This window comes from Tyto alba, unplaced genomic scaffold, assembly GCF_018691265.1.
Source record: "Tyto alba isolate M040663 unplaced genomic scaffold, T.alba_DEE_v4.0 Super-Scaffold_7, whole genome shotgun sequence".
Taxonomy (NCBI): Eukaryota; Metazoa; Chordata; class Aves; order Strigiformes; family Tytonidae; genus Tyto; species Tyto alba.
The window spans coordinates 35,839,136-35,851,735 of NW_024881328.1; the positions used below are offsets into that span (position 1 = coordinate 35,839,136).

At 36.5% G+C, this 12,600-nt stretch overlaps 1 protein-coding gene across 6 annotated transcripts in view; it reads right to left on the reverse strand.

The window, feature by feature from the left end:
• Positions 1-549: 549 nt before the first annotated feature.
• Positions 550-12,600, reverse strand: part of GULP1 (GULP PTB domain containing engulfment adaptor 1) — a 160,388-nt gene continuing 148,337 nt past the window's right edge. For 4 of the 6 annotated variants that reach the window (XM_042784107.1, XM_042784103.1, XM_042784104.1 and 1 more), the window contains 2 exons: positions 10,050-10,144; positions 550-2,642 (listed from right to left, as the gene is read on the reverse strand). In XM_042784107.1, coding sequence (XP_042640041.1) covers positions 2,571-2,642; positions 10,050-10,144 — 167 coding nt within the window. In that variant the 3' untranslated portion in view covers positions 550-2,570. Of the gene's footprint in view, positions 2,643-8,100; positions 8,112-10,049; positions 10,145-12,600 lie in introns of all 6 variants that reach the window. The other 2 variants (XM_042784108.1, XM_042784106.1) reach the window with 1 other exon arrangement.

Here is a 12,600-nt window from a genome sequence, read left to right on the forward strand (position 1 = left end):
GGGTTTTGGATATCTGCTTGAAGAGAAATTTTGCAACGGAAGTAATTACCAGGTGGTTTAAGAATCTTTTTTTCAAAAGCATCACCACCATATGCAGCAACCTGTCCCATTAACACACCTGGTTTATAGAGGTTGCTTTCTAGGATTCAAAGAACTTAACACATTCTTTACTCCTTAAATAACCATTAGGGTCATTTAGTAGCTAAGTATATTGAGTAGCTAAGTATTAAAAAATAAAAAGCAATAAAAAGAGTCAATTAAATCTGTGAAGCACTGGGGAAAGAGTTACTCCCTAACTGTTAGAATTAGGTAGCTGCACATCAGACAAGATTTTTCCCTGTTGATTACAGGTTAGACCAAACTTGATAATAAAGTTCAAACCCTACAGTTATTCTACACTGGCTGAGCTCAGATTCTTCCCAGCATGTAAGGTGCATTTCAGCACTAAACCATTCTTTGGGGCAGGCCCTGCCCAACATTTAAGCACCTCCCCACCCTCCCCCTTCCACTGGGTGTTCTACTGAATGAACATTGTTTTCTAGGACGCAATTTATTTAAAAACATTTATTTTAGGCAAAATTAAACAGACATTTGAGATTACATAGAAATACAGTTTCCAATTGGATCACATAACCTTTTAATTAAAAATGCACTGTTGTGTTGATTTAAGTATTTTTGTATGGATCGACCAGGTACATAATATTTAACCATGCCATTTGCAGTCAACTATCATAAAAATCAGAAATGAAAAAGGTTTCTTAAAATGTGCAAATATTATCTTAGTGTTACCATTGATAATAAATGACCACTAAATAGATGCTTATTATGTAAAGCTTTTTAAAGTACAATAAAAATACAAATTCTATTTGTTAAAAAAGGCCATTGCTATGGCTACTAAACATCCTCATTATACAAATTCCAAAATACTATATGACAAACAAAATTATAAAGACCTTTCTTTATGAAACATATACTATTCTATTTGTTAGTGATTTTATATATATTTTTATATATATATATTTATATATAATACTCTATATGAATGTTGAACACAGAGTAAAGAGAGAGGAAGACTAATGTAATGTAGGACATCAAGGCCCCCATTCAGCAAGGTACCTAAGCATATGTCAAACTCAGCAAAGGAATATTCCCATTCATTTCAGTGGACTTTGAAGGTATATGCAGAAGTACCTTGTTCGAACAAGGCATAAAGATATACAAGTGATGATGAATTTGCAAAATGCATTTTTGGTGTGAACTATAACCGTTAAGGACAAAAACATAAGTATCAAAAAGAAACCTCTCATGAAAAACGAAATTAAATATTAAAAAAAAAAAAATCTGAATTTTTTTTTTCAGATCTGTATGTTTTGAGGGGAAAATATTTGATTTTTTAATTGAACTAATGTGGAGTTTGGGCATTAAAACACTAACAATAATAATTTTCTGATATAGGTTTAGGATGGTATTTTATTGCTTATGCTAAAGATTAATGAAGAGTATGCATAGACAGGTCAGCGTTCAACTCACTAGCAGCTGATAATTTTGGTGTGCAGTTTTTTCTGTAACATGAACAACCAGTGGGTATGAAGGACTTACTAACGTATACTGAATTCTTGAAGCAAGCTTCAAAATTATAGTAAGACATATAACATTAAAGCAGACAGTGAAAAAAAAAAAAACTCAACAGAGCCTGACTGTAAACACTCAGGTGTTAAAAGTAACTTACAGCATCGAACCCAGTAAATGGAGTGCGTGCTTATACACAAAATTACATAAATTCCTAAATGTAAGACTATAATCTTCTTTTTAAGTTATGGTTATCATGTAATGAACTCCAAATGACATACTTTACAGTTCAGCTATAAAATATCAAAACAAAGGGCAGTTACTTTTTCCACTCTGCAATTTAGCAGTTCTATGCTCATTAAACACTAATTAGCATACTAACAATTTGTTAGTTTCTAAAACATGAATTAAGGACCTAAAAATTTCCTGGATTTTATAAACTAGTAATAACATATATATAACATATTAACCATGCACAGCAATGAAAATCAATTACATGGCATCCAGATTTACCTTTTAAGCATATATTAATGGCTAGTATTTTCTGCTTTTTCACTGCAGTTTGAACTTTTTGTACTAGATATTAATCATTTTAATGTTTGAATATTAAATAATGGCTTAATAGCATCATTTCAAAATGCTGCTTGGTAAATAAAGTATTATGTGAAAATCATGCTTGCATGTCTGCAAACAGAGAGGTATGTGTGAGCTTTCTGAAGAACTCCTCCAGGCTAATAGTCATAAAGCGTAGTGAACTTGGGCCAAAATGGGAGAGAAAGAAACACAACAGCGTAATTTAATTCATAGTTCATAAACAAACACAACTTTTTACATTTGTACAGGGAAAGACTGGAACTGAATCAGATTTTTACAGAAGCAAACCTCACAAGAGTTTACATGTTGAAAAAAAGCAATTTTTGGCACATGGATAATACCTGTGAATGCATGTTCAGAATTAAAAAACACCACTGCGTAGGAACTTCACATTTAGTTTCTTGGCATCAGCATCTGCTGTCTAGTGGGTCAAGACAAAATACCGTGCCTTCAAGAGTTAATCCCATTTTGAACCCCTCCTGCAATGAAACAAAACATAGTTAATAAAGAAGAAAATGATTTCTGGAGGACTAAGCTCTCTTTTTAGAAAGCTCTAAATTTGATCTTATCTTTAGGCAGATAAACCATCAGGATACTTCAGAGCGAATTCACAGATGTTTACATTATTCGGTCAGCAGATTTTTAATAAGTGGTTAACTTAGAAAAGGATGTATCTTGTACGACAAAAGAAATACAGTATGTATGTAAAATGAAGAAAATATTCCAGAATAAAAGTGTTGAATATTCATATACATCTGTCAGTAGAAAAACAAACAATGTTGACTTGCACCATATTGTTTCTGAGTAAAATTCAACATGATTTATAAGCAGGAAAGATTTGGGCTATATGAGCAGAGAATTGATGATATTTACACTTTAAAGATTCAGATAAGTCATGAACATTGTTACAACTACCAGGTGCCTCCTACGTTCAGTAAACCCTAATCTTAGAAGTAGTCCAACAAAAACTTTAGTATTCAACCACATCTCAGAGGTTTGTTCTGAATCGTTCCCTGTACAGTTAAACTGGCAGGCGTATGCTTTACAGCCTACTGCCATCTGAGCTTCACTGAAAAGGCAAATAAAATCATACTTGCACTCTTGCAAATGAACAAACTGTGCATTTCAAAGGCATGTAACTCAGTGGAATAAAATACAACGGTCCTAAGAAAGTGCAAAGAATTTATTTAAGAATTTGCACCAAAATTCCTCGTTTCACTCTCATTAGTTTGATTAGTAGAAACACAAAAATGGTTAAAAGTTAGATGTTATCACCCCCCTCTATTGAAAAGATATTAATTCTACAAGTACCTGCAGTTGCTTTACAAAATATACTTAGCTCACACCACTTCTGAAATAAGAACAGTACTTTTAATACAGGGCCAATGCTCTTGTTATCATTTCTCTTTTTGCTTTAAAAGAAGCGGAATAATTGTGGCTTGACCTTCAAGAGAAAAATCACCTTTCAGTCAAGAAAATTTCCATCTGTTAGGTGAAAGTACTGTGAAGCTGTAAGTAATTGGAAACAAGGGCTGTGAATAGAAATGCCATGAGGACATCAACCCCAGTGGCAGCTGTCACAACGCTCAATTTGGTGTTGTCTTAACATACAGTTCACTTAGAGAATGCTGACCATATGCTAGGAAATCAATAATATGTGTTTTCATGAAGCAAACATCTTGTAAACAAAATAAATCTTTTTGTAAAGCAGTCTGTATTGAGAGCCTTTCCTCATAATGCACAGCAGTACCTCAAGAGCATACCTTGTGGTTTTAAATCCCAAGTCAAACCAAGTTAATTTCAAACAAATTTAAACCACAGGCTAGAACTTTAAAAGTATGTGAATATGCAGTAACGCCACCAGCTACTGCCATCAGAAGAATAATGCTGAGAAACAGAACAAAATTCTTGGCAATAGTTATTAAATGATCTGAGATTTTTCCAAATAAAATTTTAATTTCCCTAAAGGCAGATCCGTACCGTGAGACGATGAGCCAGCAGCAGTACTACGGTGTAAACCTTCTCCAACTGTGATACCCAGGTTGCTCTACCTGGGTGACATGGTGCTGCCAAAGCTCACTGGTGTATTTATTTTTTTTTTTCCTCTGTATTTTTCAAAGGTTTAACAGAAAGAGCATTCCATGGAAAAGATATTTCAAGCAAACAGTATGTGAAGTTGCAAGTCAAACACATCCTGTTATAAACAAACATTGTTCAAGTAGCCAAAGGATACCATTAGCTGATGTAACTGCAGCCAAGGGAGGCCTGCTTACACAAGAGAATTCAGAGAATTAGCCCTGCACTTTAGTCTGTTACGTTGCAAACCCCACAGCTACAGTGTCTGCAGGGTTAATCTTTTACAGTATTTCCAGGCTACTTCCAGTTTTGAGGTTGTAAAAGGATAGTTTGTGCTTCAACCTGAGGATGCTTGCTACAGCTGTGATAGTAGAACAGCTATATCCACTGGTCTAACAAGGACAACCAGCTTCCTCCTGAGCACCCAGAGAGCCCTTCACTGAACACGCATCCCACTCCTGTCCTGCATGCTTTTATCTTCTGTGCATCTAAGCACTGTTTGCTGGTGTCTTATGTAGCTACACTTCCAATGCCCTTTCTCTGGCTAGCTAAGAGCAAACCAGATCATGCATTTTGGAAGTGCACATATCTCACTGCTTTTCTGTTGATCATGTAGGGGGTTTTAATTTTTGTTTTATTTCATGCAAACTGATGTTTTCTCACTTATCACTTGTGTTTGCTGTGACTGTACCTTGAGCTATTTCTACTTTCTTGAAAAACAGTGGTCTCATTGAGTTTTCCAGACCACAAAAAAGCTCAACAACCTGAAGAGGACATCAAGGCAATCTAGATATCCATCTGGACTTTTTCAGATTTTAAGAAGAATGTGAAATCCGGATTTTTTTCTTCCTGATTATTTAAGTGGAGGAAGAAGAAGTGCGCAGGAGTATAGACCAAAGAAAGATGTGTTGCCTTGACCAATATTCCCATTAAATTAAGTGCAGCCCTCAAAGGCGGGGGAGGAATATCAGAACACCCTCATCCAACAGACTCTTTGGCAAAGTGTTTGCAATCATATTTCCAAAGATCAGGAAAGCACAGACTCCAGATCTCCCACAGCCATCTCCACTCCTAATCACTGAAGCTTTGCAAAATAACTCCAAAATCCTAAATAATTTTTGGAATCTCCAAAACTACAGTTTGGTAAATGTACGATATAATAAAAAAAAATTCCAATCAGCTGTGGTCAAGGAAGCCATGGGAAGACAAGGTTTAAAGGAAAGATTCTTAATGTCCAGACACAATTGAACTGTGATTAATGCAGATAATAAAGTATGCTATGCTGTAGTTCTCATAGCAGTGCAGAACACTTTGAGCTTTATGCCCATTTTCAGGAATACAGTTTATATATACACCTGAACTGCATACATCTTAAGTCTTATGGCTCCTACTTGAAACTGCTGTGTGATTATTATAGTAACCATCATACAGCATATGCCTACTTTCAATTCTTCACTCCAAAACCCAGCATTCACAGCTGCGATAATAATGATGTCAGTTGGAATGACTGAGATTATAAATTCTGATTTGTTTGTTTGTTTTTTTTTTTTTTTCTAATAAACTTAATGCATTAGGCAGAAGACTTTTTTATTTTAAAATGGCATATATAGTCAGCACTTTGTACACATTACATACTACTTATATTAAAAAAATGCATCATTAATTTTAATATACAGCATTTAAAATATTTTGCTTTGTGAAATTCAGACATCTCAGCTTCTAATAACATGTGTTCTCAGTATTACACACTGCCTGTTTATTAGAAAACGTGTGCTATGGCTTCCTGTACTTTAAAGGTTCAAGAAACAGTAACTCCTCATGCAGTCAGAAAATCTCTCAAATCTGCTGATTTTCAGGGAATGCAGAAAAAGAGCATCCTCTGATACTGGACAGGAGGGGGAACAAGAAGGGCTATAAAGTGTCCATCTATATTGTGCCTTGCTTCTGTGTTCATATCCTTGTGATGACAATGTCAAGTAACTTTTTTACTTCCATGGTGATTTAAGTCAAGAACTGAACACCTTAGTTACCCAGAAAAATGATGGTATGATATGACTGGTCTCTTAAAGAGAGAAGCAAAGCTTGTTTTCACTAGAAAAAGTAACCTGAAAACAACTGCTCTTCCAAAACTCTCACTTTTTTTTTTTTGTGTCTATAAGATGACACGAACTATTCCAGTTATAAACAGTAAACAGTAAAAGACAACTTTCATTTTATCTAGAAGACGAATTTGTCGAAGTCAACCTTATGGCTCTGAGGTTAATTCACTTATCACTTCACAGTGACTTCACTCAATGAGATTAAGTCAATGAACCAGTGATGAATTTACATGTCTCTTGAGAAGATAATTTAGAGGGTTGAGCATAATTTATTTCAGATGGAAAGACATCAAACCTACTGACTGCTTCAGGGCATGCAGGGAGAATGGCTTGCAGCTCCTGGAAACTTTATGATATTAACCACTTTGAGATTTTAATAAATTATAGCAGCTGTTGCTGGTATGATTCATGATCCAGGGAAACTTCCCCTCACTGCAAGATTTCTGGGAAAATAGACAGATTCATTTTATTAATGTCTGGATACAGTCAAAATAGAGAAGATGAAAATATGTTTCAGCATAAGGGTGGGGGGAAACAGAAGGTTGGATAGTCATCAGAGAGAGGCCTGAGCTATACAAGTCACATCTCAGCACATGTTTTTTGAACCCTCCAAAAAGACTAGAGATTGGACTGAGAAACGGAACAGAAAGAGCTTAAGTGTGAAATTTGGATCCTCACTAGAGTGAGGAACATAAAAGTGTTCCCCCAGAGGTCACGGAACTTTATCTGATCTCTTTAAGTGCCAGATGTCAGACGGAAAGCAAAGGCACCCACTACTTCAGAGATTATTCTCCAACGCCTCTTCCGCTCGTGCTGCGCGTTCCTCTCCCACTGCGCTTACACGTCACCTTCCAATGCACGCAAATGCCGAGACAGCTTTTCTGCCGACTGGGGGGGACATTTGCCGAGGCACCTGGCACAGCTCGACATGAGACAGGGTAAGAGAGACTCCACGGAGCTGCTCCAACCAGGCTGTCCCTGCCTGGTGCCGAGGCCACTCTGAATGTAGGATAAACCGTATTGAATACCCTCTCAGGATAAATTTGTATTTTGAACTATTAGATGTGTTCGTAAACAGCTTACTTTTGTACAGTTAATGGAATACTTATTTACTGAAACTCAGGCTGTACTTTCATAATGTGAGGATAACAGATTCCTTCACTTTGCATTCCAGGGAAGGAAAGAAGCCTGCATCTTTCTTTCATGTTTCTTCGCTTTAGATTTCCCAGAGCACGTTATGTGTTCTGTGCTTCTACCTTTTATAGCATTCATTTCACCTTCCCTGTTATAGGTTGTGTACCTAACAACCATTGACTTCTAGCACAGCTATCTTCTGCTCATTGCAAGTTCCTAAATAAAACTTTTCCAAATAAAAATACATTCACAAATGTGATTGTATTAACACAAAAATCTGTGCATCAAAGGTTTTGCTTAAAACATTTCACTAATGACAAAACCAATAATGAAAACCAGAGATTTCACTAGTACACATGGAAAACAAACAGCAATGAAAACCGAGGATTAGTTGTAGCAGCTGATAAGACAAAGAAAACTAAAATCAACTGTCTCTACCTTAAAAATTGTAAGCCCCTAAAAATTAAAATGGGCCTGACTTAGAGTTGTATATATAAGAGATAACTCCTGAAAGTTTTTTTTTATATATATGTACACACATATACATAAAAATAAAACCAAACATGAACACATGCACACTACAATTGCAAATGCTTTAAATACCATTATTAAAATATGATATACCAACCATCGCTGACGCTAGGCACCCAGGAAAGCACAAGAAGATAAAAGAGATTATTAGGAAAAACATGTTTCAACCTGTATTCAATCTGCAACAACCACTTAGTAAAATAACTGCACATAGATTTAGCTTTTGTCAAAGTTAGAATATTTTTTTTTTCCACACCCTTGCATCTTTACACTCGTTCTCAATTGGATTATACATGAATAAGGTTTGTGCTTACATAAAGACCCACTGATTAATTTTCAGTGGAAATGTACAGGTATGCTAAGACTGATATGCTAGACTCACTAATTGTGAGACTAGTTTATAAAGCATATGAAAAAGTTGGAAAAAACAAAACCTGTATGTGCAGGGGGGAATACCTGACCAATGCAATATACTGTGCAGTAGGACACAGTAACTCCCTAAGGTTTGGGAGTTTTGTTATTGGTTGTTTATCTGCTTTTTTAGGTTAAGAGAGTACAAACAACGATATGAGTTTTTCGTTTTATGACTTCAAAAATATTTGATAAAGATCTCTACTGTTCCATTCACTGATGTTTTATGAGGTGATAGCACTCTGCAGCCTTATATGCTAACAATTAAAAATTTTGTCAAAAAATTACCTGTAATAAGTACTCTTAGTGTGTGACATTTAGGTACTTTCACAGGATTCTTCCTAGTAGCCACATGCTACAGTATGATTTTTCCTAAAATGGGCTACAGACAATGAAAACATTGACATATATCAATGTGAAGTGCTAAAAGATTTGCTTTTCATGCTAAAGTGCTTGGTAATAACAGTATAGCAGTCACAAAACACAAGCATTTTTTACTGGAACTGCCAAGAAGTCAGTTCTGGCCTTTATTTGCTATCTGAAATCATACGGGCCAGAGTGTAAGTGAGCAAGAATCTAAATTTCTTACTTCACAGTGAGTGGATTTTGCCAGTGGCACCATCTTAAACTCACATGAAAATAAAATTTCACAAAGAACAGGGATGAAAAAAATTTACTCAGGAAAATTAGAAGGCATTTAAATCTTATTTCAGCCATTTTGAAATGTTTCTGCTGCTCTCCAGGCAGAAGAGAGGAACTGAAGGAGCCTGAGAGCTAGCCCTCTTGGACTTTGTGGGCTCTTGAGATACAAAAAGGGCTGAAAGCCACGGGAACATTTTCTGCTGAGAAGCCAGGATCCTAGAAATTCAAGTTCTCAGTATTTTCAAGCCTTCCGTTTTGCTGGCAGGCTGCTGAAAAAGAAACAGATAAGCAAGCTGGCAAGGAACTAGCAGTTTGGAAAGTCTGACTGCAGAGAGTGGTTTATTCCAAAACTTGACAGCCTTGTCCTAAAATTGCTTCAAAATTGGGTCAATAACTGAACAGATACTGTTGAGTGTTTCAGAATCAACATTTTCTGATAAAAACACATCAGTTCAGAATTCTTGAATCAATTCTCAATAGCTTAATTGTCCCAAGGTGCCACAGTCACATACAGCTGTTTTTAAAGGCCGTAGAAAATTGCCACAGCCCCTTAAGCATGTACTGTGCCTATGCCAATGCTATGAAAAACCAGACTGATGCCACTGAGGGAAAGATGAGGGTATATTAGGATGGTGGTGATTGCTGGAAATGAAGAGTAACAAGATCAGTGTATCTGTAGGCTCTCGCCTCAGCTCTTTTTCAGCTTGCCCATTCCCCTCCTAGGCAGAAACAGCAGTACCCATTTTGATTACACTGCTGAGAAACCCTAAATCAGTGCAGGTGACCGTATTAATACCATGTAAGGATCTTCATGCAAATTCAAACTCCAACTCAAAGACCATGAGGCATACTTACAACAGGAATAGTAAGAAATGTTTTTTTCCCTACATATTTGCATGTGCAATCTGGAATACATTTTCAGAATACTGTAAACATGTATTTCAAGAATAGTCATACAGGCACAGAAAACTGCTTAAATGATAACTCAGTTACCTGCATCTCGTCTAGTTTGGACTGAATGTCTGGAGGGAAATCTCCTGCTCCACAGCTAAAAGGGTCAAAAGGTTCTGCTCCAAAAAGGTCTCTCTCTGGAACAACAGAAAAGCGAGTCACTGAGAGAAAAGGTACCGGCAACGACAATAGCGCTTTGAAAAAGTCAGCTTACATCTCCTTACAAGCTGAGTAATAGCGCCTCCAGATGTGCAACCGATTAACCACAACTTTTAACACTGAAATTGGAAAGCCAGGTCTTGATTAGCTTTCCAAAGTTTAACACTCAAATATTCTTCCAAGAACACCATCAACTTCTATTTAAGCCTCTATTTAGCTCTCATTAATGCTTGTGCTTTCTAGGTGAATTTCAGGGATCGAATGAGAAGAAGTTGCAATTTGAAGAGGGCATCTCCTACCGAAGTGTGCTCTGGAATCGCTGTGTATAAGGAGTTTCATAAATGAGGAGGGAACAACTGGCCATCCATTGTCAAATTTCACCTTAACATTATGTCAGAAACATATCCTTGCAAACCAACTAGTCTTCATGACCCTTGTCTGCCACTTCTCACCATCAAGGTAAGGATGTCTTTGTAAGGACAAGCGACTATTCTTACTCCTTCATTTGACAGAGTTCTTCAATGCACAGCTGTTAGTAACTAAAACTATTTGTCAGGGTTTTAAAATCTTGGATAAGAGTAAGCCTAGAAAGAAAGAATGAAAGAAGTGTAGGACCATGACAGGTCACTTATCCTAAAATTCCACTAAACCTACATCCATAAATAGAATTATTGCAAATTTCTCTTTCAATAACATACAGCTTCTCACTTTTTCTTAACTGTAGTACGCTTTCTAGAGGTCTGGGTTAGTTTCTTTTTTATCTGGACAAGAAGAAACATCTTCAATACTTTTTTTTTTTTTCTTATTAGAACAGCGGAAAATGCTATTTCTTCACATCTGATAGCCCAAATATTTTGGGTTAGGTTTTTTGATGTTGTTTTGTTTTTCCTTCTCAGCAATGAGATTTTTATTTTCTCTACAGGTAATGGTGCCATCTATACAGACTTTTTCTATCCCGCAATGGGTTGAACTGAAGCAGTAAGAAAATAATTTTGCTAACCCAAATCAACTACAGTGATTGTAAAATTTACAGAAACAAGGTAATAGTCTTGTTGTTGGTGGAGAGAAAATTAAAATCATATCCTATCTCCTAATTTTCATGGTTGTCCAGAAAGAAACCTGGTAAGCACACTACCTACCTTAAAACAATGTTAGCTTAAGAGCAAGAGAGTAAAAGGGGCCATTAGTATCTTTGAAACTACTAGCTAGTTTTCTTGTTAAGCACAAAATTTTACCCTGAACATGCAAGACATGGAAGCTGACAATGACTGCCTGACACAAAATCCATGTTGCAGTGTTACCAGTTGTGTTACCAATGATGAAGCATGTGCATATAGCTGAATAGATGTCTTTATTTTGGCATTCTTGGAGTCAGAATTTTAGATCTGTACTTGTCTAGGCTCTTCAACTTTTATTGTGCATGTCAGTCACTATGGGTTTTGACCTGATTAATTAGGTGTTATCAGGCTGCACAACAGGCATTTTAAATAATTAGCAGCTACCAGCATTCACTCCCATGATAAAGCACAGAAACAACCAGGAACCTTGATTAATTACATAGTTCAAAAACTGGCTAAACAGCTACAAACTGTCACATGGGACCAGGAGATGGCCCAGATCAGAGAGCCTTATTCCAGAAGCCCACTGAAGCCAAAAAAAAAAACCTAGTCTTTCCTGGCAGACAGACCACCTGCATGCAAAAGAGCCTTTAACTAGGATAATCGAATGTAAAAATGAGTATCTAACTCGTCCCTTGCCTCTTTCACAGCCAAGATGGGTCTGCTCCAGTATAGCCAGTGTCCTTACATGCTCCGATGCTTCTACCAAGTAACCTTCAGATGTGCAGCAGCTTTGACTTTCGTCTCTACTGGACAAAAAGTGATTACGCTTTATGCCCCTCGTTAGTCTATTTGTTTATTATGTAGGTCCATTTTCTTTCTTTTTCTTCCCCCCCCTCCCCAAACTCTTTTTACCCTTAAAAGGAGCTGACAGCTTTCTGTGTGGGTCAGACAGCTAAAAGCAGCCAGTTTCAACATCAAGCCTTAGCAAACATTCAAGGAATGTATTTAAGGAAAAAAAGCAAAGAACACAAGTCTTGCATTTCTTCGTACTGAAATATGGTTTACCGCTATTTTTGAAAGCAAGTATTTTGTACACTATTACGGATATTACCTCATTCGTGCCTTAGTATTGGGCTTTTATTAATGACTGCACTTCTGAGCTTATTAGCAGCTGAATGGCAGAAGCTTTAGCTCCTTTCATGTCATCTGCGTTCAGGTGAAGGATTACTTCATTTATATTGATATTCAAGGCAGACTTTAAAATTAACCAGAAAGTAACTTACTCTAAGTGTCAGAGCCTAACAAACCCTGTACGCAATCAAATTCAAAAGAGAAAAGTAATTCCTAGCTGAGTCTCTATGAGAAATTATTAT